The 26897-nt window shown below is 45.7% G+C and overlaps 2 protein-coding genes across 2 annotated transcripts in view; one reads left to right on the forward strand and one right to left on the reverse strand.

The window, feature by feature from the left end:
• LOC309563394 (uncharacterized protein) overlaps positions 1-12714 on the forward strand; it is a gene marked incomplete at its 3' end in the record, with an annotated part of 732657 nt that extends 719943 nt beyond the window's left edge. The window contains exons 19-23 of the mRNA XM_082267788.1: positions 3348-3433; positions 3464-3551; positions 3637-3828; positions 7271-7406; positions 11807-12714. Coding sequence (XP_082123914.1) covers positions 3348-3433; positions 3464-3551; positions 3637-3828; positions 7271-7406; positions 11807-12714 — 1410 coding nt within the window. The remainder of the gene's footprint in view (positions 1-3347; positions 3434-3463; positions 3552-3636; positions 3829-7270; positions 7407-11806) is intronic.
• LOC309563383 (uncharacterized protein) overlaps positions 1-26897 on the reverse strand; it is a 797887-nt gene that overhangs the window by 687261 nt on the left and 83729 nt on the right. The window lies entirely within an intron of this gene.

Genomic DNA, 26897 nt, shown 5'->3' on the forward strand with positions numbered 1-26897 from the left:
ATTTTAAAACTCACCTTCCCCTGCGATCCCCCTCCATCCTCCCCTGCCGTCCTCCCCCGCCGTCCTGCAGCCATCCTCCCGCTGTCCTCCTCCGCCGTCCTCACACTCTCTCCCAGCTCTGTGCTCGGCCGATGCCGGCACCTGTCTTCTGGTTCCCTTCCCTGCGAGCGTTGCGACGCAGGGGGGTGGAACCGGCGGCACTTTCAAAAATGTAAATACACCGAATGAGATGATAGAAAGCTGTGATCCTAACGGATTACACTGTATCATCCCATTTCACCACAGGATTTCCCCTGGTGACTTTTCCAGTGCCCTGCCTGTGGTTTTCCAGTTCTTTGTGCCTGGAAAATAGAGAACGACCATGGCGTCCAAAAAGCGTTTTTTTTTGCGCAAAAGCGCTTTTAGATGAACTGGAAAACAGCGACAGTGAAACGGAGTTACTTAAAGAACTGAGCGATAGCGATTGGTGGGAAAATTGGTCATCAGGTACGGAAAGTGACGACAGCAACAATGCTGATGTCTCTTTCTGGCACATCGCTCCGTTGGAAATTCTGAAGAATCATTTGATATACTTTCAAAATTCCACAAGCAATGTGCCAGAAAGAGACATCAGCTTTTTGGACGCCATGGTCCTTCTCTATTTTCCAGGCACAAAGCACTGGAAAAGCACAGGCAGGGCACTGGAAAAGTCACCAGGTGTAATCCTGTGGTGAAATGGGATGATACAGTGTAATCCGTTAGGATCACAGCTTTCTATCATCTCATTTGGTGTATTTACATTTTTGTAATTGCCGCCGGTTCCACCCCCCTGCATCGCAACGCTCGCAGGGAAGGGAACCAAGACAAGTGCTGGCAACTGCCGAGCACAGAGCAGGGGAATCGCAGGGAAGGTGAGTGTGGTTCTGGGGTAATCCCGAGTGTGGCTCGGGGTTACCGCTTTTGGTACTGAAAGTTAGCCCCAAGCCACACTCGGGAATACCGCTAGGGAGGTTAAGTGTTTGCCTCTGCTTCTGGGGTAGTTCACGGATGTGGAATCCCCTAGAATCAGTCTGATATAATACATTGAGTTATATTGCTCTTGATCTCAGTGATTGCTAATTCGTTCAAGAATACACTATTACTGTCTGTTATTTCTACACAGAGAGTCCTTGTAGTAAAGACATTTCTGTGTTCTATCATAACGTGTGTGTTTTCATTGGTCTTGCACTTACACTATTGCCAGGTGTGCCAGAGGAGCGGAGCTTGTTGTTGGGGTTGAGAGGCAGAGTATGGAACCAATCATACTTAAGCGGCTCCTGCGGGGGGTAGCGCTACAGATATACAGTACATACACACACACAGCACATGGCCGTGTTCACACTACCAGACGTTTCTCAGGGCTGCAGTTCCTCTGAGCTCCACAAGGTGGTGATCTCACTTCTACCTAGACAGGAAGTCTCTATGGAATACAGACAGGAAGTGATGTCAGATACAGACAGGACATTCCATTTGGTAGGACGTAGAGAGAAGACAATGCAGGAATTGGCGGCAGAGGAGGTAATACATAGATTAACCCCTTCAGGGGGATCAGTTGATGAATAATATATCTTCCTTCCAAAGCTGGCCATACATGGTTCCGTTATATCGTTCAGCCAGTGAAATTAACTGAACTGATTCCCCCATCTACACATTGGAGGGGGATTGGGGAATGATCCCCGCTGCACTATGTATTCTGACAATGGGGGGCGCTCCTCCGCTCTCAGAATACACAGATCAGTGATGAAGCTATTGGCTGCAGCCGCTGATGGAGTGACTTTTATCCGGCAGTGACCACACATGGATGGAAATGTGACCGATCCCTGCTGAACCAGCTGAATTTCCATGTATCTATGGTCACCTTAAGTGACTTCCTCCACCTCATCTCCTTCATTATGTAAGTCATGCTGAGATAATCTCCCATTGGCTGAGCAATATTCTCATTTGTCTCTGAGCTCCTTCTTGCTATTCCTCGTCCTGCCTGTTGTTTCCTTGGATTGATTTTCTGTGTAGTGACCCCGGCTTCATCTCTTGGATGCGCTCGTCTGTTGCTTGTCCTGACCTTTATCCTGATTCCTGGATCTCCTCCTCATCTCTCCTCCATATCCTCTTACACAGCTTTTCTCCACACCTGCAGTGACCCTGGCGGGTGGCACCAGCATGCAGCAAAATCCATCCCCACCATTGGGAGCTCTGGAGAAAGTTGTCTGCTATTTACTTTATTCCTCCGCATGTCACTGCTCACATGAGAGCTTACTTTCACAGATTCCTGTATGGTAAAGGTCAAAGTTCACTCTTCAGTTTAGGAGAGGTAGGACGCACCGAGGAACAATAATATTTTTCCAAAGGAGCCTCATATAGAAGACTCCTCAAATCTCCCCATCCAAATATCCCTCCATTCAGAGTCTATATGTACAATGACATCACACTGACTCCACAGCTCCTCCTCCCAATGTCACTCCATCTGGCTTTTTTTCTGATGCTCTAAGGATGTGGACGGACCCTTGGCATCCTCATTAGCAAAGTTGGGACTGTTGGTCCTGTGTTGTATGTAGTGATGTCAAAATTCCTGCAGCACGCTTTTAACCTGTGAAGTGTGGGGGGTCTTGTGTGGGTAAATTATACCTCAATAATATTGAGACCTGAATGATGAGGTGAGGAAGATTCTGGGAAATAATTTGATTTTACTATTTGTGTTCATATTCTAGAGTTTTCCTCCTGTGAAGTCTGAAGATCATATGACCTCCAACTCCCTCCCGGATAGAATAGGGAAATAAAAAGAAGATTCTAGAAGTCACCAGAGAGATCATCGAGGAGAGGTGAGCGGTGCTGGGAATTCTGGGACATTATCCAGTAACAGACAAGGGATGTGTCTGGATGGTGACTGTATCATTGTGTGTGTCAGGTTCCTATAAGGTGTCAGGATGTCACTGTCTATTTCTCCATGGAGGAGTGGGAGTATTTAGAAGGACACAAGGATCTCTACAAGGACGTCATGATGGAGAATCAGCCGCCCCTCACATCACCGGGTAAGAGGAGACTTTATTGTAAAGGAGAGAGCAGTACGGAGGGTCCACCTAGATCCCCCATCATCTGATAAACACATAGAAACAATGTATTCAGTCAGTGTGTGTGTTTCCTACAGATGGATCCAGTAATGGGAACCCACCAGAGAGATGTCCCCGTCTTCTGTATTCCCGGGATTCCACACAGGAAGGTCACACCATCCCTCACCATCATCAGGTAGATGAGGAACAATCACTGATAGTATTATTAGGATCTGTACATTATCTGCAGTGTTACCATTGATGTCATTTTTATTATATATTCAGAGTGGAAATCTGAGAGATTCTAAAGTTGAGGGTAAAGAAGAGATAAAAGAGGAGAATGATGAGGATGGGGTGATGGAGGAGTCGGAGTTTCCAAAAGAACACAAAGAGTCATCCAGGTACAGAAACCCACCAGAGAGATGTCCCCATCCTCTGTATTCCCGGGATTCCACACAGGAAGGTCACACCATCCCTCACCATCATCAGGTAGATGATTGACAATTACTGTTTTTGTAGTTACGATTTTTACACAGTATGTTTGTTACAATTAATGTTTTATTACATCTTTCAGAGTGGAAACCTCGGGGGTGATAATATTGATGTTAAAGAGGATGAGGAGTATGGAGTGATGGAGGAGATTTCAGAAGGACACAAGGATATGATGGAGCCACCTAATACCAGGAACCCACCAGAGAGATGTCCCCGTCCTCTGTATTCCCGGGATTCCACACAGGAGGATCACACCATCCCTCACCATCATCAGGTAGGTAATTGACAATTATTGTTAGTTCTGGTTTATACACAGAATGTTTGTTACAATGAATGTTTTATTATATATTCAGAGTGGAAACTTTGAGGATTATAATATTATTGTTAAAGAAGAAGATGAAGAGGAGGATGAGGAGTATGGAGTGATGGAGGCGTTTTCAGAAAGACACAAGGATATGATGGAGCCACCTAATACCAGGAACCCACCAGAGAGATGTCACACCATCCCCAACCATTACAAGGTTGGTAGATTGGAGCTTCTAGAACAGGGTTTCTCAACCAGGGTTCCGTGGAACAAGGGGGTGGCCTGTCCATTGGGGGCGCAGGGTTGCCGCCCCCCCTTCCATGCGTCCAGCCCCCTAATCTACATGCAGGGCGCCGGACGCATGGATTTCAATGGGGTTTTTTTTAAGCACGTGATTAGAGCCAGAGGCTCTAATAGGCTTCAAAAAAGGGTGGGTTTGGGGCGCAGAGCACTGCGTTTCCGGCACAAGCGAAGTTTTCCAATTCAGATCTGGCTGGATGAGGGAGGAGCTGCTGGTGATTTGAAGGGCATGGTGTGCAAATGTCAGTTGGTGTCTGGCGCCCATAGAAAGAGGCTGTTATGGCAGGCAAGCTTCAGCTACAGGTTCTAACCTTCATGGGATGGTATTTTGAATTCTGAACACCGCATGCAGAGGCAGGGGGTACAAACACAGATAAATCATTTTACTTTGTGTATTAGAAAGTTTTGTGCTTTTGCATTCTGCATTTGTAAGGGAACAGCTTTTACCATCAACCTATTATCCAGATTTGTCATAGCCCATCTAAAGCCATCCCACCAATGAAGGACTTCAGATTCCAGCAGATACCCTTAAGATGAAGTTCTCATTCTGAGGGTTCCTATTTGGCTGCAGCCCTGGCTTAATAATATTACCAGGTGCAGAGCGTACCACCTGAGCAAATGAAGGCTTATCAGGGCCAAGGCCCCCCCACTGATGTTACTTTAGCCGGTACTTTACTATTATCATTATCTTTATTATTATTAACTGCTTGTACTGAGCCAGCAGAATTGTCCATTACACACATATTTGTTGGATGGTTCATAACACCTGTATTGGAAGCATTGTTCATTATCACAGTTTCTGCTGTAGTACCACAGGTGGCCTGATGCTGCACTGTAGAGTCCAGCACAACAGCTGTGACTGTACAAACAGCCTTGGGCTCAGCAAAAGGAGGCTTAATGGGTTGTTCTGGCTCTTGTAGTTCCTCTGCTGAAATGTCATTTATTTTAAAATGCAATTTTTCCTGAGAGGAAACATCAGCAACAAAAGTATTGCTGGATAAAATATTACCAGCCTGGGTGTCATTGGGCAAACCCTCAGTATTAGTCAAGGTGCTAAATGGCACAAAAATAGTTTTATCAATCACTTGCAGCTTGATAGGCTTTACCTTATCAGGCACATTATCAGGTAAGTTCTCCTCACCAAACACCAGCTGATCCTCCCGTATTGGAGACTCCATTGCCTGGATCACTTTTAGCATGCCTCCTGAGAAGGCAACTCCGCTCTGAGCTTGTAGAGCTGGTCTCTCTCCCTATTCAGGACCTTGATCCCGGCCACCACTCACTCCCGAATGGACTCGGCATCTTCATCCTCACCAGGGGCAGAGAGATCACCAGCCATGGCTTGTCCAGGAGCAGGCATGTCATCCATCAGCCCAGGAGATGGCTGAGAGTCTCCAGCAGGAGAGGCCCCGCTGGCCTCCATGGCTTCCCCAGGAAGGAGCCAGTAGGGCTGGGAGAGATTTTACCAGACTCCCCTCTCACACAGATCACCTGCAGCAGCTTCAGACACTCAGCAAGAGATCCTCCCTGCAGCCACACCCGAAGCTGAATGATGGGAAACTGTTCCTCCCACTGACACCAATGATGGGGCACTATTCCTCCCACTGACATCAATGATGGGGCACTATTTCTTTCCCTAATATAAACAATGGGGCACTATTCTTCTCACAGACACCAATGATGGGGCACTATTCTTCTCACAGACACCAATGATGGGGCACTATTCTTCTCACTGACACCAATGATGAGGCACTATTCCTTCCACTGGCACCAACAATGGAGCACTATTCCTCCCACTGACACCAATGATGGGGCACTATTCCTCCCACTGATACCAATGATGGGGCACTATTCCTCCCACTGACACCAATGATGAGGCACTATTCCTCCCACTGACACCAATGATGGGGCACTATTCCTTCCACTGACACAATGATGGGGCACTACTCCTCCCACTGATACCAATGATGGGGCACTACTCCTCCCACTGACACCAATGATGGGACACTATTCCTTCCACTGACACCAATGATGGGGCACTATTCCTTCCACTGACACCAATGATGGGGCACTATTGCTCCCACTGATACCAATGATGGGGGCACTATTCCTCCCACTGACACCAATGATGGGGCACTATTCCTCCCACTGACACCTATGATGGGGCACTATTCCTCCCACTGATACCAATGATGGGGCACTATTCCTCCCACTGACACCTATGATGGGGCACTATTCCTCCCACTGACACCAATGATGTGGCACTATTTCTCCCACTGACACCAATGATGTGGCACTATTTCTCCCACTGACACCAATGATGGGGCACTATTCCTCCCACTGACACCAATGATGGGGCACTATTCCTCCCACTGACACCAATGATGGGGAACTATTCCTCCCATTGATACCAATGATGGGGCACTATTCCACCCACTGATACCAATGATGGGGCACTATTCCTCCCACTGACACCATTGATGTGGCATTATTCCACCCTCTGATACCAATGATGAGGCACCATTATTTCCACTGACACCAATGATGGGACACTATTTTATGGTGTGTGGGCTGGTGTGGTCCGGGGAGTATTGTGTGGTCCGTCTGCGCCCACCCCGCCCCGTCCCATGAAGCACCAACCGCCACTGCGTGGAACCTTAGGGCTCCTCCTGAGGTTGCTAAGCATTCATTGAGCAATGAGCAATTTCTGCCTCGCAGATAAGTTCCCAATGATACCATTGTTCCTTTTAGCTATCTGTAAGGGAGTAACTCTTCCCAATGATAAAAGTAAGGAGCATTCTTCCCGCTGACTGTCACACTAATGTATCATGAGTTGTAGATTTTTAATTTTTAGCAGGGGTTCCCCCGAGACCAGAAATTTATTTCAAGGGTTCCTCTGTGTTGTAAAGGTTGAGAAAGGCCGTTCTAGAACATGGCACCCATGGAGAAGATGTCTGGATTTCTATTTTGGAATCACAAAAATAATGCTTATGTTATTATCCATCCTCTTGGTTTACGTTGATCTGATAAATATAAAAGATGGGGGTAAAACAGATGATGCTTATGAGAGCTTATATTTTACAAATGATATTCTCTCATTTTCTTGATTTAGAGTGGAGATGCAACTGATTCAGAATTTGAGGAAGAAGAAGAAGAGATGTATGTAAGGGATGATCAGCAGTCTATGGAGGAGGATGGAATAACGGGGACATTTATAGAGGAGGACACTCCTACAGAGATCAGCACAGGTGAGTCATTAACACTAAATACATTCCTCCACCCATACTGCTCACTGATTGGTCCAGAGTAGGACAAGGATGGGTGATATCAGCCTGTAATATCCTGGTCACTTTCCTGAGCTGTGTTCCCCGTCCTGTATTCCTGTATTTCTCTCGGATAATCTTCCTTCTCTGTGCTACAGACACAATTTATGTATCTAGACTGGATTTATGGAGATTCTGGGGTTTTACATGTTGATAATGTGATAGAATCCTCAAACGTTGGAACCTTTAACAGATTCCAAAGGTTCAGCTGGCAGCAAAATGTTAATTTTCACTATAGACATTGCTAAGCCCTAGGCACCTGGGGTATGTGTCTTTTGTCTCTTTCCCCATGTCTGAGTCTATTAAGATCTCTGACAGAACAATTCTCAGAGGGTTCCTTGTTCTGTTGTCTGCTGGCTGTGTCGGGTGGAGGGATATGTCTGTATAGTCTCACACCCAAGTCACTGAGTGCAGTCTCAGGAGATTGGAGGCAGCAGTATAAGACCTCTGCAACTCGTCTCAGGAAAACATTTAAAGTGGTTTAAGCCCTTCCATATACCAAATGTATGAAGTGACAAACCTCAGGTGGTACACAGAGATAAAACAAAACAAATCCTCAAACATAAGTTGTACCCGTTTATCTGCAGCCCTCTCTTCGTTACATCTGAATTTATAGAGTTTGTCCGAGCAGTCAGAAAAAAAAGGGGCTAAGAGCTGTAGCTGAAGTCACACTCTGCAGAGCTCAGTGAGGAGAGCTCTGAGAGCTGATTGGAAGGAAGGGACACACCCCTTAACAAAGCTCATAGGAACAGAGCTGAGGCTCCCCTGTCACCTTTTTACTCTTGGTGTCAGGAACACCTGTCAGAAGTGACTCAGTAGAGGAAGGAAGCAGAAGACAGAAATAACACTTAGTGCTCTGGATTGAGACAAGTACACACTATAGAGGGACATGCTTGGTTCATATATTTAATGTCTGAGGTTTACAACCACTTTAACAGCTTTCCGTCTGCCGTATAGTGAAATGACGGATAGATGAGAACACTCTCATTCTAGGAAGATGTCATATGACGTCCTCCCATTCTTGCTGCACATGCACATCTGGAGGGGGGGGGGGAGTAGGGGGGGGGCAGCGCTGTACAGACCCAATGACGTAGCTGATCACGTGACCAATCACAGTGTAAACAGGAAATGCCGGTTATAGGCATTCCTCTATTCACGCTGGCAGCGCTTGAGAGAGGAAAGACGGTAAGCTGCTTTCCTCAGCAGGAACATCTGCACTGACAATAAGGGCAATGATCATCCGTGTCCTGATTATCAGTGCAGCCTCAACAATGCCCACCAGTGCTGCCAACCAGTGCCATTTATAAGTGCCCATCAGTGCTGCCTATCAGTGTCCATCATTGCCGCCTATCCGTGCTGCCTATCAGTGTCCACAAGTGCTGCCCATCAGTGCGACCTATCAGTGCCTCATATGAGTGCCGCCAATCAGCACTGCATATTAGTGCCTTCTCATCAGTGCCGCCATGACCACGCAATATAATTTAAAGTGCGACAGTGCTGAAAGCTGAAAATTGTCCTGAGCAGGAAGGGGGTGAAAATGCCCAGTAGGCAGGTGGTTAAGTGGCCATTTTTTTTCTAAATAGCAGGAAAGAGTTTTTTTGCTTGGAGAATGACTCAAAGGCACCACATCTCAGTTCAAGTAGGAAAGGAAACCCCCAATAGGGTTCAATGCAGTAGGAAGATCAAAAAGCATGGAGTAGATGATGCTGGTGCCAAATCGCACTAGATGTACAGAGAGAGTCTCAAGCAGTGGCGGCCGGTGCTCCATGGGCCGGGGGGGGGGTGTGTCAGACGGACCACACCAAACCCCCGACCACACCAGCTCCAACTTGCACACCATACCCCCAACCGTCGCCGACTCACTCACCCTTGACTGGCGTGGAGGTCAGGCAGCGGCGGCGGCTTCCCCCGGCAGTGGCGGCGGCTTCCCCTGCGTCACCTCCCTCCTCCTCCTCCTTGGCCAATAGCATGGCTTCTCCTTTCGCGCCAATCGGGAAACAGGTCTCAGGACCCGCTTCCTGATTGGCTGGGTGGTGAATCATTGTGATAATAGCGAATATTCATTCACTATTGTCACACAACTGCGTCCTGAGCCCACCCTTTTTTGAAGCCTTCCAAAACCCCCCCCCCCCATTGGAATCCATGCATCTGGCGCCCTGCATGTAGATTAGGGGGCCGGACGCATGGATGGGGGGGGGGGGCGGCGCCCCTGCGCCCCCAATGGATGGGCCGCCACTGGTCTCAAGCCAGCTCGCAGAGTATGAAGCAGCTCTGTGTGAAATAGAGAAGGGGGGGGGGGAGAGAGAGAGCGGCGCCAATCTCAGTGCAGCAAGTTTAAAAATAAATTTTATTGTAATAAGACATTCACATACGGTACTGTAATACATGCATGTCGATCATGGGGTATGCTGTAATGATGCAGTCCTGGCGGCAGGCAGATTCCTGTGTCTCGCAGCGCTCTGTTTCCAGTGGAGTCCGGGCTCAAGGTGCAGGGAGGAGAGGAGAAAACCATCGCATCCAGAGGACTTGTGTGACAGCGGTGGGCGTGTCCAGGCATGCGTGCTCCTTCATTAGGCCGGAATCCACCGGAACGGCCAGAGTGCTGCGAGACACAGGAATCTGCCTGCCTTTAACATTTTAGGACAATTTGTATTCTGCTACGTATTTTTGGTAAAAAATCCCAATAAGCGTATTTTGATTGGTTTGCGCAAAAGTTATTGCGTCTACTAGCTACGGAAAAGATTTATGTCATTTATTTTTTTTACTAGCCTGCGATTTTTAGTGGGACTGCAACATTGCGGCGGACAGATTGGACCCCTAACTGACATTTTTGACACTTTTGGGGGGACCAGTGACATTACTACAGTAATCAGTGCTAAACATATGCACTGTTACTGTAATAATGACACTGGCACGGAAGGGGTTAATACTGTGGGTGATCAAGGGGTTAAATACAAGCCTAGGGGAGTGATTCTAACTGTATGGGGACGTGGCTTGTGAAATTATCACAGAGACCTCTGATCCTACATAGGAGGATCACAGGAGCTCTATGATCATTCCAGAGAGAAGAACGGTCAACTGTGTTTACAACATCCGACCATCCTTCTCTCTCAGCGGGGAAGGATCGCAGGAGTTAGGCGGCAATCGGAGCCACCTGACCCATGCATCGGTCTACGTCATGTCGCCTAGGAGGGCCGCACTGCCGCAGTAAAACTGCGGTGGGCGGTCTGAAAGCGGTTAAACTTGCTGCACTGAGATTGGCGCCGCTCTCCCCCCCCCCCCCTCCTTCTTGCCAAGACGAATAGGCAGCTTTACCACCTGCAAGAATTCGGGGCCTCATAGACAACTAATACAAAAGACTGACGGATGTCATTGATGGTAAAGGGGGCAATACACAGTATTAGGAACTAAGGGGGTGCAGACTTCTGAACGGGGGGGGGGGGGCATTTCATTGGTATACTTGTTGCCATTTTTGTTGTATGATTGTGCCATTCTGCTATCACCTCCAGTTACAGAATATGAATGTTTCCTTTTAAAATGGTACATCCTGTATATTACCAATTCTCCAAGGGCATGCAGACTTTTGAGCACAACTGTATACTCTGTGTTGTACATTACATACTCCTGACCCCTGCACTTTATACACTATGTTGTACATTACATACTCCTGACCCCTGCACTATATACTCTATATTGTACATTACATACTCCTGACCCCTGCACTATATACTCTATGTTGTACATTACATACTCCTGAGACTGTAAAGTCCTAACTTTTGTATCCTATATAATAAGTTGTACATTACATAGGCCTTACTTATTTTGCACCCATTTTCTACCAACTGGACATTTTATATCTGATTTGATTGGAGCACAGACTTTTACATGGTGATAATAATGTGATAACATCCTTAAACATTTCAAACCTTAAACAGAAAGTGATAATGAGGGAGGAGTCAGAAAACCCAATGATGGTGGTCTTCAGGATCAGTCCAGTCTTCATCTTGGTTGTTCTCCCCCATCCTCACTCTCTGACCTCTGGTGGGGCTCAGCCCCGCTGTTATTCATGACTAAATCATGGACTAAATAACTAAGTGCAGGACTTCTTATGTTGCAAAGATTACAATGAGTGATAGAGGGGGTGGGGACTATAATCCCCTCATCACCGTTACTCCTATAGTTTCCTCACTCTCTGACTAAGGTTCATGAATAAGGAAATGAACTGGTAGGAGATCAGAGACAAAGCTGCCTGATGTGGGAGGAGTCCTGGTTTAGGGAAACCAATCTGCTCATGTCTAGTATTAATCTTTTTATTTCTATTTTAGTACATGGACGGAAGATGAGGAAAACCTCAGAGGATTGTCTCACTTTGTCTCCAGACTGTAAAGTAGAAGATGAGGACATCACACAGTATAGTCCAGGAGAAAACCCGACTACCTCCAATGTCCATCCGGCACCACACAGTGTAGATGGACCATCGTATTCCTCTTATCCTGAGGAACCTCAGACTGTGAGGGACGATGCCGTCCTTCCAACAGATAAGAGGTTTTCCTGTACTGAGTGCGGGAAGTGTTTTCGTTTTGTATCTCGTCTTAATATGCATAAAAGAACTCACACAGGGGAAAAACCATATTTATGTCCTGAGTGCGGGAAATGTTTTTCACATAAGTCTAATCTGTACAAACATCAAAGACTACACACGGGGGAGAAGCCGTATTCCTGTCCTGAGTGCAGGAAATGTTTTTTAGACAAGTCCAGTCTTTACACACATCAGAGATCTCACATGGAGGAGAAGATGTATTCCTGTTCTGAGTGTGGGAAATGTTTTTCAAAGACATCCAATCTTTACACACATCAGAGATCTCACACGGGGGAAAGGCCATTTTCCTGTTCTGAGTGTGGGAAATGTTTTTCAAGGAAGTCCATTCTTTACACACATCAGAGATCCCACAAAGGGGAGAAGCCTTATTCCTGTCCTGAGTGTGGAAAATGTTTTTCACAGACAGCCAATCTCTACACACATCAGAAAACTCACACAGGTGAGAAGCCATATTCCTGTCCTGAGTGTGAAAAGTGTTTTTCAAACAAGTCCGGTCTTTACAAACATAAGGGATCTCACACGGGGCAGAAGCCGTATTCTTGTCTTGAGTGCGGGAAATGTTTTTCACAGAAGTATAGTCTTTACAGACATCAGAAATCACACAAGGAGAAGAAGCCATTGTCTTCTCCTTAGTGAGGGGATTTGTTCCTCAATGAAATCCTGCCTTTCAGAAGTCCAATCATTCTACACATCAGAGGTCTCACATGGGGAGAAGCCGTATTCCTGTCCTGAGTGTGGAAAATATTTTTCACGGAAGTCCGATCTTTCCAGACATCAGAGATCTCACACGGGGGATAAGCCACTTTCCTGTGCTTAGAGAGGGAATTGTTCCTCACTGAAGTCTTGTCTTCCTGTACATCAGGGATCCCACACAACCCTTGAGGTGTATTAGTGCCTTGAGTGCAGGAAATGTCTTCTTTATGAATGTTGCTGGACATGTGTGGAAGAAGCACACCCTGATATAAACCTCAGATATACTCCATGGCTGATCTTCATCATGTAAGAAACAGTTTGTAAGGAGATCAGAGGTCACCAGAGACATGGATGAAGTGTTGTACCATGTTGGCTTTTTGTTGGCTGAGTAAATTTTGGGGTGTAGAGTGGTAAGTAGAGCCGTGAAATGAAGGAATCACCTTCAGAATGTCTTGCTTGTCTGTGTGACATTTACTGATAATGATATAGCCGGTTACAGAGCTAGAAGCTGTGAGATCCCATATATCTTTATCAGGAAACTTTACACAGACAAGACAGAAATTCTGAAGTTGATGTCCTTCAAGGATGTCCTTCACGAGCCTTTCAAGGCTCTACTTACCAGTGGTGACCCCAAAGTGTGTCTCTCTGTTTTCAGTCCATCCTTCTCCCATCCCCTAACAGGATGGAAGGAGAACTCCGAGATAAACTAGGTGAGAACTAATGTTGGGCAAACGGTTCGGCCTGAGTATGAGTTCGGGGCAAACATTGGCTGTTCACTCTGTTTGGGGAACACCCAAATTTGCAGGATGTTCGGTGGGTGTTCACCCCGTCGAACGCCCTGCAATGCACTGAGTGCTGCACACTACATTCTGCTCCCTGATTGGGCCAAGCTTACCCCAATCGGGGCGCAGTAAAAGCTGGTTGTTAATGAGCGGGGCCGGGAAGCGTCCTTAAGAACCGATTAGTCATCAGCTGTCAATGGGCGTCCCCACTGACAGCTGAATAAAAAAAAATTGTTAAAAAAAAAAAACGGCGTGGGATCCCCTCCAAGATCCACAACAGACCCTTATCCAAGCATGCAGCCTGGCAGGTCAGGAAAAGGGGGGGGACTAGCAAGCACCCCACTCCTGAACCATGGCAGACCACATGCCCCCCACCCCAAAGCACCTTGTCGCCAAGGGACTTTTTCCCACAACCCTGGGCTGTGGTTGTTGGGTTCTGCAGGCAGAGAGCTTATCAGAATCTGGAAGCCCCCTTTGGGAAGGGGGTCCCCAGATCCCACCCTTCCAGTGTGAATGAGTATGGCCTACCCATTGTCAAAAAAGTGTCAAAAGGACCCCCCAGACCCCTACAGCCCTCATTTGCGGGGAAGAGAGCCTTGTCCCCATCAACATGGTGACAAGGTGCTTTAGTATGGGGGGCAGAGCCCCTACTGCCCTTTAGCACTCCCCCCCCATGTTGGGGGCATGTGGCCTGGTATGGTTCAAGGGGGGGTGCTCGCTTGTCCCCTCCCTTTCCTGACCTGCCAAAGCTGCATGCTTGGATAAGGGTCTGGTATGGATTTTGAAGGGGGGGGGGGGGGGGACACCATGCCGTTTTTTTTTTTTTAAATAGACAGGTGTCAGCAATTCAACCGCGAGTCAATTTAAATGTGATTTGACTCGTTTTTCTTTCCATAGAAATGTAATTTTTGCTGCAGCAGGTTCTATACATGTTACATATGCGCCACTTTATAGGCAGACTAAGGAGATACCCCCAGGCATTATATTTAAAGGAATTTTTCATTTTTATTGTTGCACTTTAAGCATAATTATAATCACTGCTTTGCTTTGACACATGTCCCCCAGACCCCAATACCCCTTTTATGGCCAATAACTTGCATATACTGGATGTAGCACCCTCCTAGATAGGTACTAGCATTGTTTTGGCTCTTCTGCTTCTTAGGGAGCAGGATTGTTAGTTTTGCCTGTTGCATGTGTCCATGTGTGATTCATTTGGTCTGAGGGAGTGTCCCCACTGTATCCAATAGGGGAGCCTGTTGGACAGTGGAGGAAACCCAGCCAGTGACACACAAGTTTTTGTGGCAGTCCCAGTGGGAGGGCGCCACCACAGTGCTTCCTGGGATTGACCATAAAGCTGAAGGCACATGTGACAGGGTGTCTTTGGCAGGAAACGGAGTCCCAGGAGGAGGGTGACGGCTGTCTCTCCTTCATACCGAGGAAAGTGGTCACAGGCAGTCGGCCTAGTGAGCCAGGTGTGGAGCTGAGCCTTGAAGGTCCTGGAGAAGCTGACAGTGGAGCTGCAGGCAGAGCTACCTGGGAAAAACAGTGTCCGTGTGTACCAGGGGGCTTGCTAAGGGTTCTGCCCAGGAAGGGGGACCACTCCAGTGAGGTCAGTGGACAAGAGGTCAGTGCGCACAGTCAGTGAGTAAAGGGGGTGCCAAGTAGAATCCTGAAGAGTAATCTACCAAGTAGTTCGCCTTTCAAGTACTTCACTTCAGTGGCAGGGTGAAGCAGCGGCCTTGCTGCATTCAACATAGATAGAAGTCCTCAAGTTTGTGCATAGTTTGCTAAAGTTGGAGTATCCCACTCATCCCTTCAACCATCCTAAGTTAAAATAAAAACAACAAAAACAGAATCCCCCTGACTGTTTACTGACTGAGCCAAGCACTTAAAGTAATAAGGGTTTACAAGTCGTTGCTATGGGTAACCCAGGGGAACCCACTTTAAGCAGCTCCCAAGGTAGTAGCAGTGCTACATGTAAGCTCTTGAAATGGGCACTTTTGATTTCTCATGTTCGGCTCCCATTGACTTAAATAGAGCTCTCAGTTCGGGACTGAACTTTGCCCCGGTTCAGGAGTTCTGCTGTGAACCGAAAAGAGGGGTGTTCAGCCCATGTCTAGTGAGAACTTCTTTCCTTTGCTCCTGTGTGGGTTTAGGTGGCTTGGCGGAGTGCGGCACGAGAGGTGACACCGCTTGTCTTTATATTTCTACATATCTTCTCTTGATAGACGTCATTGATTTTGTTTTGTGTAAATAATATCTCCCTTCAAACTGAAAACAGACATTTATGTGTGGTTTGGAAAAGTGATTGGCTCAATAGTTACCACTTCACTTACATGTTTCGTTTTTAAATAATGGATGAACAAATTTGACAAACATTCATTCATCCATGTCAAATGTTGGTCTTATTTTATTTAATTCAGTGATTTCCTATGATCATTGGGTCCATCTAGTGGCCATAATGCGGTATTGAACTATTTTTCCTGATTGAGATATTTTAGAACTAATACCTAATTATGGCCACTAGTTGGAGCTGACGATTATTGGAAATTACTGTGTTTAATAAAATACTGACAGAATTTGTCACGGCTGGACACATGCTTGTGACTCTCACCCAACACATTCTTTTCATAGACCCCTTAGTTTCCTATGTTGGGGGGGTTCATACAAATACCTGAGATCGTACTCATGCATTTATGAGTACAATAGACATTGAAGGACATGAATTAAATAAAACCACAGGATTAAACCAACTATTGATTTAAAACAAAAAATACCTTATTTAGCCTTTAGATGGTGCTAAGTATCATTGTAGTTGGCGCCATCTAGTGCCAAAATACCACATTTTCCATTTTAAATCAATGAAAAATATTCAACCAGCACAGCAAATCACCTAATAACATTCATTGTTTCCCCATTCACACAGAAGGAATGTGCATGCATTGTCACCGGGCAGATTGTAAATTATTTATGAATAGACCCCTAAATGTCAGGAGACGTTTATATAAAGTTGGGAAGTATGTAGCAGATAAATGAATAGACCTCCTAGCAATGTTATTACCAGGCTGCAGCTAGGGGGAGCTCTAATGTGACCACAGCAGAGTGATCCCATCTAGCTCACATTAACCCTTTCACTGTCAGAGCTTTTTTTGTATTATTGTTGCACACATGGTAAAATGCAGATTTTGGGCATGAACATTAGATAAAACCCCCAAACATATATTTTTTGAAAGCAGAGGCCCTGGAGAATAATGTGGTGGTAATTGTTAAGGTGTTCCTCATATACAAATGTCACCTTTCCCCCATTTTCTATGGTGTGATCTTTTCTACAATACTTTGTTATAATAATGTAACACGTTGTGTATTGTATTGTACACAAATTATTAACGACTCCGCCTTCACATTTCAGATAAGTCATTTTCCTGGCCAATTGGATTTCTTCCTTTACTACATCCTGATTCTATGACTGCAATCTTGTTAAAAGTAAAATTATAATAAAAATGTATTGAATGAAAATTAAAGTTGCGTGTTTTGGCTCAATCCTGACAAACTTCAGTATCCAAATTTTGCTCATATATGAAACTTTACAAGCCGCTACAGGTCATGAATTTAGAGTTACCCTGAATAATGACCAGAGTGCAGTGGTCAAGAACATGTCATATACAGCCCTGTGTATAGAGTGCAGTGGTCAGGAACATGTCATATACAGCCCTGTGTATAGAGTGTAGTGGTCAGGAACATGTCATATACAGTCCTGTGTATAGAGTGTAGTGGTCAGGAGTATATCATATACAGTCCTGTATATAGAGTGCAGTGGTCAGGAGTATATCATATATAGCCCTGTGTATAGAGTGCAGTGGTCAGGAACATGTCATATACAGCCCTGTGTATAGAGTGTAGTGGTCAGGAACATGTCATATACAGCCCTGTGTATAGAGTGCAGTGGTCAGGAACATGTCATATACAGCCCTGTGTATAGAGTGTAGTGGTCAGGAACATGTCATATACAGCCCTGTGTATAGAGTGCAGTGGTCAGGAACATGTCACATACAGCCCTGTGTATAGAGTGCAGTGGTCAGGAACATGTCATATACAGCCCTGTGTATAGAGTGCAGTGGTCAGGAACATGTCACATACAGCCCTGTGTATAGAGTGCAGTGGTCAGGAACATGTCATATACAGCCCTGTGTATAGAGTGCAGTGGTCAGAAACATGTCATATACAGTCCTGTGTATAGAGTGTAGTGGTCAGGAACATGTCACATACAGCCCTGTGTATAGAGTGCAGTGGTCAGGAACATGTCATATACAGCCCTGTGTATAGAGTGCAGCGGTCAGGAACATGTCATATACAGTCCTGTGTATAGAGTGCAGAGGTCAGGAGCATGTCATAATAGAGTATTAGAACCATTATATAGTCACTGTGATAAGAATATAATATAGAATAATAATGATAAGAACACACCATCTGCTCTTTCAGAACACAGAACAGGCTTTCTCCGGATCTTCTACTGACATTAATTAGAGAGAAAAGTCTCTTCTGTACTCCTGTAGGGTGACCAGATATCTCCGGTTTCAGGGGATATTCCCCAATTTTATGGGAGACAGAAGAAGTGTCCCTGGTTAAAAAATATGTGCCATGATTTCCTTTCAGGGTAATCCGTCTTCTGTGATTGGCCTGAGCAGGAGCAGGGAGGAGAGGGGTGTGTCTGCTCCCAGCTGTGTCCGGTGTTCCGTGAAAAAACCATACCCGTGAGAAAACCATACCCTCGTCACTTCCGGTGCACCTACGGAGGGTATGGATTTCTCACGGTCCTTACACTTGCCGCCGTTACATTAAAACAAATCCTCTGCAACATCAGTCATCTCCGCTCCTTCCCCTGTCACTTCCCTCATGTCGCCTAATAAATATAAAAGCGGATCACGGAGCCGAGATCGGCGTCATTTTCATCTCATACACCCGCCGCCGCTTTTATATTTATTAGGGGAGATCAGGGAAGTCACAGCGATAGAAGAGGAGATGTTTAATGTTGCAGCCGAACTGTTTTAATTATACCACCGCAAGTATGACATTTCACACAGTGCCGTGAGTTTTTCCTACCCTCTGAGCATGCGCAGTTGTGTTCTTCTTTGCTGTTCTGTTACGTCTCCGGGGCTCCGAGCATGCGCACTGCTGCGCTGCTCAGCTGTTTGACACAGGAAGTGACGAGGGTATGGTTTCTTCACGGGGTATGGTTTTTTAACGTTACACCGGGGTTATTGATGATGTCACATGCTGATATCACATGATCTACCCGGTCCCTCCGCTTTTGGCTTGTGTAGGCTTTTTGGTGGAAGATAAGGATATGGATTATTTGTCATCTTGTTTTTCTTTTGTGATGGCTTTTAAATTGTAAGCTCTAACGAGCAGGGCCCCCTGATTCCTTTTTTCCAAATTGTATTGTAACTGTAATGTCTGCCTTCATTTTGTCAAGCGCTGCGCAAACTGTTGGCGCCATATAAATCCTGTATAGTAATAATATAATAATGGTGACCTGCAGTTCACTTCTGGGCCTGGAGCCGGTAAATCAACACTACACTAGGGTACAGGGCCAGGACAAAGGAAGAAAATGCCCATGATTTAGATAAGGGTTACATAAACGCAGGGCTTTTTCTCTCAGAAAATAGGTGCAGGAACTCAACCATAAACCCCCAAAACCCCCTCCCCCTGACACATACACCTTCCAAACTGCATCAAATAGTGATCAAATTTCAATAACAGTGGGAGGGTCATAAAGTGGCATTAAATACCAGGAGTGCATTATGTACAGAGTGCAGAGTTTGGTGGGGTTATGTGCAGAGATTGGGAGTGCATTACACACAGAGTGCAGAGTTCAGGGGTGCTCCATGTGCAGAGTTCGGGAGTGCACTACACAAGAGTGCAGAGTTCAGGTATGCGCAACAAATAGAGTGCAGAGCTCAGCCTTCTTCCGCGGCTGCTTACCTCTGCATCCCCCATCCACATCTCAATTTCACCCGTCTTCTTCTCTAGTACCTCTCCGCACACTGTGGGTGGCTCTGCCTCTCTCGCTTGCAGGGAGATCATCCAGTTGGAGTGTCCTCATCCCCACTGCACCCCAGGCACCTGCATCTCCCTTGTCTTCATCCTGCACTCAGTGGGAGCCACTCAGGAGATCAGATCTATGGAAGCCATTGCTAGCCAGGCTGTCACTTGTAACAGAAGCCAGACCAAGTGATAGTGGTGAACGAGGGCCTGAGCCAAAGGTGGTGGAACAGAGTTCCACCAAGTTCCAGCTGAAAAAAAGCCCTGCATATATGTCGGAGCTTTTATGGAAAAAAATATATTTTATCATTTCTAAAATTGTGATTTATGAGACAGATTCCAAGTCAAATTTGAGACAAATGTCTTAATTTCCCTTTACCTTTCCCAAGACACAATGTTGTCTAAAAACAAGTTGTGGATGAGTTAATTATAGATAAAGACCCTTATAGTATCTGAACAATGGGGTTTCTGGTATTCACACACCACCAACCAAAGAGAAAGTGATCAATATTTACAAAGACCTTTAGGTCTCATAAATGTGTATTGCGAAGAGACATTGTATGTTTTCCCAAGTGAAAGAAGTCAACATTCTCAGGGATTTCAGACCATGGCATTATCTCTCTATTGTTCACTGAAATGAAAGACAACCAACGAATCAACATGAAATAAACTTTTCTGGAAAGCGCTTTAACCACTTAAGCCCCGGAGGATTTGGCTGCTCAAAGACCAGGGCCTATTTTGCGATTTGGCACTGCGTGATTGTAACGGACAATTGTGCGGTCGTGTGACGCTGTACCCAAATGAAATTGATGTCCTTTTTTTCCCCACAAATAGAGATTTCTTTTGGTGGTATTTGATCACCTGTGCGATTTTTACTTTTTGTGCTATAAACAAAAAAATAGCAACAATTTTGAAAAAATAACTATTTTTTCACATTTTATACTGTATATGAAATTCTCCAAAAAAAAATGTAAAAATCAAAATTTTTTAACATTTTAGGCCAATTTTTTTTCTGCTACATATTTATGGTAAAAAAAAATCGCAATAGGCGTATTTTAAATGGTTTTCGCAAAAGTTATTGCGTTTACTAACTACGGGAAAGATTTATGTAATTTTTATTGTTTTTTTTTAACTAGTAATGGCGGCGATCTGAGTTTTTTTTAGCGGGACTGCAACATTGCGGCGGACAGATCGGACCCTTGACTGACATTTTTGACACTTTTGGGGGTACCAGTGATATTACTACAGTAATCAGTGCTATAAATATGCACTGTTACTGTAAAAATGACACTGGCAGGGAAGGGGTTAACTTTATTGGTGATCAACGGGTTAAGTGTGTCCCTAGGGGGGGTGATTCTAAATTTTCAGGGGGCGTGGCTTGTTAGATCATCACAGAGACATACGATCCTACATAGCAGGATCGCAACACCTCAGTGATGATCTAAGTGAGAATGACAGACGGTTGTGTTTACATCAGCCGTCTGCCTTTCTCCCTCTCCTGCGGGAGATCGCGAGTGGCCGGCGGACATCGGAGCCGCCGGTCACACACACGGGGATGTCCGTGAACGAGCGGGGGCGGGAGCGCTCGCCCCCTAGAGGAACGCCAACATCAGCAACTGAACAACTTGTGCTTGTACTGCTGGGAGAATGGGCACTATGTGAGGTCCTGCCAAGTCAAGAGTCGTAAGTGCCTAATCCTTTCTTCTGCCAACTAGTGATTGCGGTCCCACAACTCCTCTCACCTGACTGTCCTTATCTCTTTACAGCTTCCAGAAGGGGTTACCCAGGTACCCGCCATTATTGACTCTGGAGCCTGTAGCTGCTTCATTGACCTGGAATTTGCAAACCAACACAAGGTCACTCTACAGCCAAGATCTCATGGACTGGCAATTCATTTGGCAGATGGGTCACGTATTAAATCTGGACCTGTCAAGCAAGAGACTCTTCCCTTACCTGCCACCATGTCCGGTAATCATAGGGAACTGTTACGGCTGGATGTCATAACCTCTCCCTTATTCCCTATCATCTTGGGTATGCCATGGCTACAGGCGCCCAACCCCTGCATTAATTAGGATACAGGAAAAATTGAGTTCCTGTCTCCTTACTGTCAGCAGCCCTGCCTCTTCAAACTGCAACTTCACCCGTCTTCATTGCTGTGCATGGACTCTGACGCTGAAGTGTATTCATCTTATCCTGTAATCTACCGTGACTTCTTGGATGTATTTAGCAAGAAAGGGGCAGAAAATCTTCCTCCCCACAGACCATATGACTGCCCGATCGAGCTCCTCCCTGGGGTCGGAATACCATTTGGATGGATATTTCCCGTTGCAGAACTTGAACTTGCAGCATTGAAAGAATACATTGATGACAACTTGAGGAAGGGTTTTATTCGTCCCTCCACATCCCCAGCGGGAGCAGGGATTTTCTTCATAGAAAAGAAGGACCACTCCCTCCGTCCCTGTGTGGACTACCGTGACCTGAAAAAGATTAAGATCAAGAATCTTTATCATTTACCTCTGGTACCAGAACTATTTCAGAGACTCCTTTTACCACTATTTTTACCTAGTTGGACTTACGTGGGGCATATAATCTGGTACGAACTTGGGAAGGTAATGAGTGGAAAACTGCATTTCGCACTCTTTTCGGGCACTTTGAGTATCTAGTAATGCCCTTTGGACTTTGCAATGCCACGGCAACATTCCAGCACTTTATAAATTACATCTTTCGAGATTTTCTGGACTTATTCGTCATTGTGTACCTTGATGATATCTTGATGTTCTCTACTACCTTAGAGGATCATCAACGACATGTAAGAAGTGTTTTGGCCCGACTCAGACAACATGGCCTATACGCAAAACCCGAGAATTGTGAGTTTGGACAACAGAACATTTAGTTCCTGAGCCTAATCCTTTCTACGGAGGGCATTAAGATGGATCCTCATAAAGTGTCTGCCATTTTAGACTGGCCGGCTCCTACAGACAAGAAAGGGGTACAACGATTCATGGGATTTGCAAAAGTTCATTAAGGATTTATCTGCAATTATATCCCCTATCACCTAGCACAGACCGCATTTGAAACCCTGAAAAACCTCTTTACTTCTGCACCTGTGCTCCAACATCCAGACACTACCCTACCATATGTTCTGGAAGTAGACGCTTCTGAGTCAGCAGTAGGGGCAGTGTTGCCCCAACGCCAAGGAGCCAAGGCTTTGTTACACCCTGTTGCATTCTTCTCGCACAAACTATCTCCTGCGGAAAGGAACTATGACATTGGTGATCATGAACTCTTGGCAATAAAGGCAGCTCTGGAGGTATGGAGGTACCTCTTAGAAGGGGCAGCTCATCCAATTCTGGTATACACCGGCCACAAGAATCTGGACTACTTGTGAGCTGCTAAATGTCTGAAGCCACATCAGGCCAGGTGGGCTCTCTTTTTCTCCAGATTTTCTTTCCATGTTACCCACAGACCGGGATCAAAAAACACTAAACCAGATGCACTCTCCCACGTGTTCTGTAATGCAGAAGAATCTGTGGTTCCATATATAATCTCGTCTTCTGGGAACTTCCTGAAGACTTGTTACTACAAATTAAGCAGGCATCTGTGGGAATTCCATCACCTCCTGGAGTAACTCTGCAAGTTAAGGATGGACTTTTGTGGCATGAGAGTAAGATCTTCATACCTGAAAATTTTCCGGTCACTATTCTGGGTCTCTGCCATGACCATGCTCTTGCAGGACATTTTGGAATCCATACGAATACCGAGACTAGCAAACCTTCTGGTGGCCTAATCTGGAAAACCTGCATCCGGAACAAGACAAGCAGGACCAGGTCTTGGGGCCTACTCAAACTTCTGCCGATTCCAGACAGGGCATGGAAAATGTTATAGATGGACTTTATTGTTTAACTTCCCTCATCCGAAGGCCATACTACCATCTTTGTGGTCGTGGATCAGCTATCCAAGATGGCACATTTTTACCCACGAAGGGCACACCATCAGCTGTGGATACGGCAAAAGTGTTCATTAAGGAAATTGTGAGACTGCATGGAATTCCTGCCAATATAGTATCTGACCGCGGGGTTTAATTTACCTATAAGTTTTGGAAGTCCTTATGTGAAACGTTGAAAATTGAGTTGTCTTTTTCTTCAGCATACCACTCGCAAACCAATGGTCAGACGGAATGGACCAATCAGACAGTGGAGCAATATCTACGCTGTTTCTCATCCTTTTCGCAGGATGACTGGGTAACGCTGTTGCCATTGGCCGAGTTTGCTTACAACTCAGAACATTCTGCTACTAAGCATACTCCGGTTTTTGCTAATTATGGTTGCCATCCTTCTTTTCTGATCACTGCAACTCCTGACTGTCCTGTCCCTGCTGTCCAGGACACAGTAAACTTTTTTGCATCCAATAACAAATTGCTGCAAGAAACTATGGCTAAAACACAGGAGACTAACATGAAATTCTTTGACAGTAAAAGAAGGGGAGAATTGATCTTGGAAACTGGTGACCAGGTATGGTTGGCTACAACAAACCTGAAGTTAACCTGCCCATCAATGAAATTTGGGCCTAAATATGTGGGTCCCCTTTCAGTAAAGAAGAAGATCAATGACGTCATCTATGAATTAGTGTTACCTGATTCCTTTAAGATCCACCCTGTTTTTCCCGTATCATTGCTGAAACCTGCATTGCCAGATCCATTCCCTGAAAGAAATTGTGGTCCTCCAGAACCTGTATTAATTGATGGAGAAGAGGAGTTTAAAGTGGAAGCAATTATTGATTGCAGGAAAAGGCGTAACCAAGTTCAGTACTTGATTAAATGGAAGGGTTACAGGCCCGAAGAGAGTTTGTGGGAACCAGTAAGCAATATCCATGCGAAGGGTCTAATCCAAGCATTTAAACGTAATTACCCGGAGAGACTGGCCAGGTTGGGCAACCTTAGGCTGCCCATCCCAACGAGTTAAATTCAAAATACTAACAACATCTTAAAAAGCCATCCACAGTTTAGCCCCCAGCTACATCACTAGCCTAGTCTCAAAATACCAACCTAATCACTCTCTTCGTTCCTCTCAAAAGCTCCTGCTTTCTAGCTCCCTCGTCACCTCCTCCCATGCTCACCTCCAGGACTTTTCCAGGGCCTCTCCAATCCTATGGAACTCCTTAGCCTAATCTGTCCGATTATCTCCTACTCTTTTAGCTTTTAGACAATCCCTGAAAACCCTCCTCTTCAGAGAAGCCTATCCTACCCACACCTAACAACTGTACTTCCAATTTCTCCATCAGCTCATCCCCCACAGTTATTGCCTTTTGTTTCACTTGACCCTCCCTTCTAGATTGTAAGCTCTAACGAGCAGGGCCTTCCAATTCCTCCTGTATTGAATTGTCTTGTAACTGTATTGCCTTCCCTCATATTGTAAAGCGCTGCGCAAACTGTTGGCGCTATGTAATTCCTGTATAATAATAATAAAAATAATAAAAGAAATGGTTTCTATGAGACATTTCTTGGGGTTGCAGTTCCTCTAAACTCCACAAGGCGGTAATCTCACTCATATCCAGACAGGAAGTTTTTATGGAATACAGACAGGAAGTGATGTCAGGTGCAGATAGGAAGTGATCTGGAATAAAGACAGGAAGATCCATGCGGCAGGAAATAGAAGCGATTACTGGAAGTGGCAGCAGAGGAGGTAATAAGATCTTATTTCTATTTACACCCAGTAACCCCCCCCCCCCGTCATGTCCGTCCTCTTCCTCCATAGTCACTGTGACGTCTTTTATCTCCAGCAGATGAGGATACACACATATATAGTGTGGAAATGTAGAATAACCCTGTATATAACAATGAGGGAATTTATGGTCTGTACCACGACGAGAGTTATTGATGTCAGTAAATGCCGGTTCCAAACATTGTATGTAAGGGGAATAAAATGATAATTAAAGGTTGGGATTAGGGAAGATTTCTGTAAGATTTTACACGGGAATGATCCGTGTCCTCTCGAGAGACACTTTGACGAGTCTCACAATAGGAGTCCGAAAGGGACTGGATTTTGGAGTAGGGTGACCAGATGTCCCCGGTTTCCAGGGACAGTCCCCGGATTGAGGACACTGTCCCCGGTCCAAGTCTGTCCCGGATTCAGGGCCTGTGTTGTAAAATTTTGTCGGACCCATGTGTAGCGGGGTTAAACATGCCTAAAGACACTGTTTGATATGTGGGAAGGAACTAGGCTCCCTCTAGTGGTAGCTGCATGGAATTTCCCGGGCTGTGACTTCCTTTTCACAAGATGAAGAAACTACATCTCCCAGGCTGCTTTGCAAGATCCAGGAACTAGGCTCCCTCTAGTGGTAGCTGCATGGAATTTCCCGGGCTGTGACTTCCTTTTCACAAGATGAAGAAACTACATCTCCCAGGCTGCTTTGCAAGATCCAGGGTGCACGGCTGCACCGCACGGCACTATGGGGGAGGTTATTTAAAGGAAGAGAGAAGCGCGCGAAGGGGGGGGGCCTTTCTGCGCTGGACTCTGAGGAACCAGCGAGCAAGAGTGAAGGACTGACACTGGATATTGGGCCAGAGCCTTTTAGCCTGGAGGGACGACGTGGAACCGTCCCATCTCAAGCACGAGGCACATTCCTGGAGGTCATACTGCTGTTTGCCGAGACCGGAAGTCATCCGCCAGAAGGACCCCGCGCGGCTGGCATATAGCCAAAGGACTGAGACCGCAGTGGAAGCGCGCGAAGGAGAAACTTCTGTTGGTGAGAGGGCACATGCCCAATAACTGACTTTATCTGCTGAAGAGACAGTTTTATCTACAGATAGCGGTAGCGCAGCAGGAGGTGATAAAACCCCGGGGTTTATCACCATACTCTCTCAGGAGACTCATAGACAAACAATAAGGTCTGTAAAGGAGTCGCCAGAGGCTTATCTCTCTCGCAGAAGTTATTGCTCAGTTACGCAGACACCCTGCGGTGACAACTAACAGCTCGTTGTTTTTTCTCTCTTGATCTTTATTCCTAATCTGGATTACAAATGAGCTCTATTCAATAACCTTGCTAGCGAAGATCAACAAGAAAGAAGAGAACTCTGGGGGAGGGACTCAGATAGGCCCACCTACCTGGTACTGTGTCTAGCCTTAATGCAGGAGGAGTGTGGGGGTATTCTTTTACCTTTTTAAAGCTGTTTTAAATAACCTTTTATGGACTTGTATTGTATTGTATTGTATCTCCCCTATTCAATTTGATACATAGTAAACTAAGTTTGGTTAATTACAATCTTGTGCGTTGTTCCATTGTGTCACCCAGAAGGACTAC

The sequence above is a fragment of the Pelophylax lessonae genome, assembly GCF_965119305.1.
Source record: "Pelophylax lessonae genome assembly, chromosome: 1".
Lineage (NCBI taxonomy): Eukaryota > Metazoa > Chordata > Amphibia > Anura > Ranidae > Pelophylax > Pelophylax lessonae.